Below are 5541 nucleotides of genomic sequence, written 5' to 3'. Positions count from 1 at the left end.
CTCAGCTGGGGGCACTGACTCTTCTGTGACGTCACCAAGCACAGCACTGTGTGCTCTGGTGACACGCATGCGCCCTACCGCCACAGAGGCGCTGTGCAGGGCAGTGGATGTGCCTGTCCCGTGGCTGCGCCAGCCCTCTGCTGAGGGAGCACTGTTGGCTGTGGGAGTTGGACGCGTGTTCCCAGTTCTCGCTTCCAAGTTCTACTGAAGGTTGCTTGAGCGCTGCGACAGTTCCTGTACGCAGCTGATGTCAAGGCATTTCCCCCCTCGAGAAGCTAATCGAGCACCAGAAGAAGGCAGGGAAAATGCTTCTTGCTCATTATTTTTCTCCTCTTGATACTTTCTTTAGGGTTACTTTATTTCCCTGATCAAGCCAGGAGAAGGCTTCCATTCCAAGAAGGAGCAAAGGCAGCTTTTTCCAGGAGTGGCAGCAGTCCCTGTGGAGAGATCCTTGAGAACCTGAACTTGTTCTAGGAATTTCTCCGGCATGGCCAATCAGGGAGATGGTTCTTATTCCCCTTCTCACTCCGCATCTCGCAAGGTATGCTTGGGTGTCTGTTGCTTTGTTTTTCTTGCTTTTCTTCAGTGCTAAAGAGGGAGGGGTTGAGTAGGAGGATGCTTGCTGCTCTTTGGTCCACTTAGTAACCTCTTAGATTCTGTCTTTGGTTCCAAGAATGAAACCTAATATCATGGTCAATTCTCAGGCTGTGCTTTTTTGTTGTTTGTTTTTTTAAGATTCGATTGAATCGATGTGGTGAGATGTGGAGAAAGCGGAAAGCCTCCGAAGGTAAGAACTTCTTGTAAAGTAGCGTTGGGGTGCCTTCATCCAAATATGACGGCATGAAGGGCATTTCTGATGTATGAGAGAGGAAAATTGCAGTTCTGCGTCGGCTGCGGAAATGGCAAAATAATAGCCAACAGCTAAGGGGCACATGTAATAAAATATGCTTGGGAATTGGAAGACTGTGGTGGGCTGTTCTGACATTGTCCTCCAAAGAGCTGCTCTTCAAGTATTCCTTGTTTTCTCTTGGTCTGAAGCTGACGGGAGTGGCATCGCGGTGAAGCGCAGCCTTGTTGAAAGTCTGGATAAGAAGCTGGAGGTTGATGAAGCACCAAAGAATACTCCAGGTACTCAGCGGGCATTGGAATTTGATGCACAGATTTTCTACTTAGGCTTTGTGCTTCTTCTTTCCTGCAATTCTTCTCTTGGCATGTTGCTTGAGCTCTTAAGCCCTGGGATTTGAAGTTCCCTCTGCCATTCTGTTTTGAAATGCGACCCCAAAGTTGGCATTGATGCAGCCTGTGTCCTTTGTTCCATTCAGTTTTGGAGTGCTAGTCCCCAGCTCTGGGAAGGAGAGACTAGGATTGTCCTCCGCACAGACCAGCACACGGACAGACAGTAACTGGACATTCTATATGTTATCTGACTTACTTCCATTCATTTCAGAGCACTTCCATACAGCTCTAAAAATAGATTTGAAAGGGGGGGGCGGGGGGGGAAAGCAACCTGGTTCTGTTTTCCTGGAGTGCTGAAACTCTTCTGATGGCTGTTATCAGAAATCTGGTCTGGGGATGTGGTGTTTTTCCACTCGTGCATCTTCTGTGAAACTGTACGGAGGCACAGGTAGAACAGATCCACTGCCAGGAGCAGGAGTCTGAGATGCTAATGGAGAGACGCAGTCAGAAAGGAACAGGATAGGTTTGCGATTTTGTGTAGCAGCTCTCTCTGGAGGGGGCTGGTCTTCAGAATGGAACAAGCGGCTCAGGAGAGGAAAATGATTTGCAGAATGACACTGTCCTCAGATGCATTTCTGTGAACACCACAGAGTGGTTCTCCTTAGTATTGTGACACATCTTGGAGACTGGAAGTATTGTTGGACTCTCTTTATATCTTGGTGCTTCTTGTTTCTCAGCGACACCAGAGAAGGCTGCTAAATCTATGGCAGAAATCCACGTGGAAACACTGGAGGAAATCCGCCAGGAGAAAGCGAATCGACAAGGCGGAACTCCAGCTCGGCTCCCGGCTGCAGGGCAGTGTGACACGGAAGAGCAAGGCAGAGAGACAAGACCTTCCCAGGCAGTTTGCATCTCAGCTTTCTCCCAAGCCCAGCCTCTAAGAAAACGTAGGCAGTCAGAAGAAGGGAAGCCAAATGCAGATGAGTTGCCTACCAAGAGAAGGCTTCTGGGTGAAAACAAGATACAGAGCATCCTCACTCCATCTGTTGCTGGCCAAGTGAAGTTGGAAGAGCCAGTGCAAAAAGTCAAGCCTTTAGAAGAAATCCATATTAAAACCCTGGAAGAAATCAGGAGGGAGAAAGCTCTGCAGATTCAACAGAGGGACGAAAGCGTGCCAGCTCCTCCAGCACCACCTGCACCTGCCCCAGCACGGAGGAGATTGATCAGGATCCCAAAGCTAAGAGGTAAGAAGTTGCTTTAGTACCTCCCTGGGGAAACGCTACCCCTATCAGCAAATTGAGTTTGCACTGGGTTTGCTGCTTGTGCTGAGGATGAACAAGTTTAAGGCTACAAAGTCTTTCTCAAGCATGTATCTTTCTAAAGCATGTATCGACTCCTTACAGTAAGGGCCCGTTTCTGTCCAAAAGAGCGGGGGATCAAACATCTCATTGCTAAGGTTAGATTTGCTTTGCAAATAAAGAAAGAAAGAAAGAAATGTGGAATGGCTGAGAAGAGCTCAAATGCTGTGTGGATTGCACACTGTAGCCTTTCTCTCAGTATTGCACATGTGGAAATAAACCCATGGAGGAAAGAGAGGTAGTCAGGGTTCTTCCTTTCTGCTGCTGAACAACGAGATTTGGTTTGTTTCTCTTAAAGCACCCGCAAAAGAAGAAAGGACACACGTGGAATCCAGCACATCTGTTCCTGAAGCTGTCTGTGCACCTGCACGGAAGCGCAAGGCAGCTGAGATGGGTCGCTGTGCTGTGAGTGCCACCGCTGATGGCACGGAGGAGCCTCCAGCTAAACGTGCAGCTGAGGTAAGGACCGTGGCTGAAGCTGTCGTGGATCCCCAGTCGTAGTGATAGGGAAGCTTGACATTTCTCTTGGGGAAACGGTGGAAGACTCAAACATCTACAGGCCTCCTCTGTCCCTGGTAGGCGCGAGCTGCCTGCAGGATTCCTGCAGTAACCTTCCACTGTTCATTAGAGGAACGGCGGCATTCACGTAGTACTCTGTGATTCCGCCCTACTGGGATTTCTCTGTGGTGTGAAGGATTTGGTCAGTTAGTGCTGTGTTCTCTAAAACACTGGAGGTCCTTAGTAACCTTGAAGGGAATCTGAACTTTCTTTGGGAGCACTGGGGCTCTGCCTTTGGATTAAGGTTCAGCAGTGCCAGAGGGGATGGGAGGTGGCATGGAGGAAGAAGCTGCTCAGGAATGTTTCCCTGTGCATCACTTGTGCTGTCTTGTTTCCCCCTAGGCTGCTGCTCCAGCCCGGCCAGAGGACACAGTGGTGACCACACCTGCAGCAGGCACACTCCCAGACAGGTGATGACCACTACTTGTTTTTTTCCTTAGTCGCAATGTTTTTCATGAACTGTAAGTGCTTCCATGCCTAGGAAAACTGAGGGGTTTGATATAATTGGTGCCAACGACCGTCAGAGAAATTTGTCATCAGAAATAACGTCCCAGCTGCTAGCAGGAATGTGCATTTAGATTGTTAACGTGCTGCAAGTTGGTACAGTGTTCCAGAGACCTCATGGATTCTCTGAACGCCTTAGTGAAGATGAGGTGAAGTCCTTCCAGTTCCTTGCAAAGTGATAAACAAGGAGTGGCCAGCTATGCTTTTCAGTGCCACCTCAAGAAGCAGAGACTATGACAGCACTGCTAGGAGAACAAAGAGAAGGGATGGATCAGACTCCTGGACTGGCAATCGATCTCTGCTGAGCACGTCATGAGAAAGAGAACGGAAGTAGTGAACACATATCTGTGGAGGTTGACTTCCGAACATTATTACCGTCAAACTAATGAAGGTGGCAAAGTGCCTCTGGCTACAAAAATTGGACCATGCTTGCTAGGCCCCAACTGCTCTGTCTTCACAGATCAATTCCCGCACTGAAAATCGTGCCTGCTTTTGGACTGGACCTTAACGGTAGCCCCAGGTTTAAGGAATGACAACCCCCATATTGGTAGGAGTTGTAGGGAAGGTTAACCACAGATTTTAGAGCTGGTCTGAAGAAAATGCTTCTCCAGTCCAGAAATGTCAGGTACTGATTTTTCTCTTCCTTGTTCTCCCAAGTCCTGGCCTGCATCTGGGATGCTGGGCAGAGTCAGTGTCACAGTCAGAAGGCTCGAGCTCCGCTTCAGCCTCTCCTGAAGTTACAGCAAGGACACAGCAGCTGTGCTCCAGCGCGGCCGGGAAAGCGCCCTTCTCTGCAGAGGATGACTTGGAGAAGCTCATGCTGGAGCTCTCAGGAGGAGATCGGGAAGGCGTGGTGGATTTGGAGCCAGGGGCGGATGTGGATGAACTCCTTCGGGAGCTCTGTGACACGCCTCTGGGATGCTGGGCAGAGCCTGTGGCACAGTCAGAGGACTCGAGCTCCGCTTCAGCTTCTCCACAAACGGCGGCAAAGACACAGCAGCCGTGCTCCACCGCGGCCGGGAAAGCGCCCTTCTCTGCAGAGGATGACTTGGAGAAGCTCATGCTGGAGCTCTCAGGCGGAGATCTGGAACAAGCAGTGGATTCAGAGCCTGAGAAGGATGTGGATGAACTCCTTCAAGAACTCTCTGACATGATTGAGAGCGTAACCGAATAGTATTTTCATAGAATCATAGACCCACAGAGTGGCCTGGGTCAAAAATGACCACAAAGATCATCTCGATTCAACCCCCCTGCTACGTGCAGGGTCGCCCACCACTAGAGCAGGCTGCCCAGAGCCACATCCAGCCTGGCCTTGAAGGCCTCCAGGGATGGGGCATCCACAACCTCCCTGGGGCAGCCTGTTCCAGTGTGTCACCACCCTCTGGGTGAAAAACTTCCTCCTAATATCTAACATAAACCTCCCCTGTCTCAGTTTAAAACCACTGCCCCTTCTGTCACAATCCACCCATAATCTCTATATTACTATCCGTAATTCTGCCATGTTAAGAAAAAATTAATAAATTATTTTTATATATACTCTGAGGCTGTACTTTTTCTTGCTGATGCTTTGCAACTATTTCTTAATTATTTTCTCAAATTTTGGAGGCTTTTATGACTTTTCCAGCTAGCTGCGGGGATCCCTCCTTCACTCCAGTAATTCAGGTGGGTTCTGCCCCTTTCTGTCTTGGTGGCATCGGAGTATCCTGTGCACCAGTGTCCTCTATCGCATTACACTCCTGTGCTTCTGACATGCTAGACCATCTAATCGATGTAATCCAATTAGTCTGATTTTCGCTTTCCTCCACCTGACTCGAGGCAGGGCCCTTCTAGTACTGCTTCTTTTATTCATATTTCTATCCCACTGCTTCACTGTGTCCCCACTGTCACGCAAGCAGGACCTCAGGGTGGCATGTGGTGTGTGTGTACCCACAGTATGTTATGTAGG

The 5541-nt window shown here is 49.3% G+C and overlaps 1 protein-coding gene across 1 annotated transcript; it reads left to right on the top strand.

The window, feature by feature from the left end:
• Positions 1 to 411: 411 nt before the first annotated feature.
• On the top strand, positions 412 to 3035 carry LOC121111373 (zinc finger CCCH domain-containing protein 11A-like). Its single transcript, XM_040705245.1, has 5 exons — positions 412 to 541; positions 736 to 787; positions 1039 to 1128; positions 1914 to 2420; positions 2833 to 3035. The coding sequence occupies exons 1-5, from the start codon at positions 488 to 490 to the stop codon at positions 3033 to 3035; spliced, it is 906 nt and encodes a 301-aa protein (XP_040561179.1). The 5' UTR covers positions 412 to 487.
• The last annotated feature ends 2506 nt before the right edge of the window (positions 3036 to 5541 follow it).

The sequence above is a fragment of the Gallus gallus genome, chromosome 8 (assembly GCF_016699485.2).
Source record: "Gallus gallus isolate bGalGal1 chromosome 8, bGalGal1.mat.broiler.GRCg7b, whole genome shotgun sequence".
Lineage (NCBI taxonomy): Eukaryota > Metazoa > Chordata > Aves > Galliformes > Phasianidae > Gallus > Gallus gallus.
This window is presented reverse-complemented; position numbering and strand designations above follow the sequence as displayed.

Coding starts and splice junctions, on each gene's coding strand:
- LOC121111373 (XM_040705245.1), top strand. CDS start 488: ATGGCCAATCAGGGAGATGGTTCTTATTCCCCTTCTCACTCCGCATCT. Junction 1,129..1,913: donor AGCACCAAAGAATACTCCAG/GTACTCAGCGGG, acceptor CTTGTTTCTCAG/CGACACCAGAGAAGGCTGCT. Junction 2,421..2,832: donor CAGGATCCCAAAGCTAAGAG/GTAAGAAGTTGC, acceptor TTTCTCTTAAAG/CACCCGCAAAAGAAGAAAGG.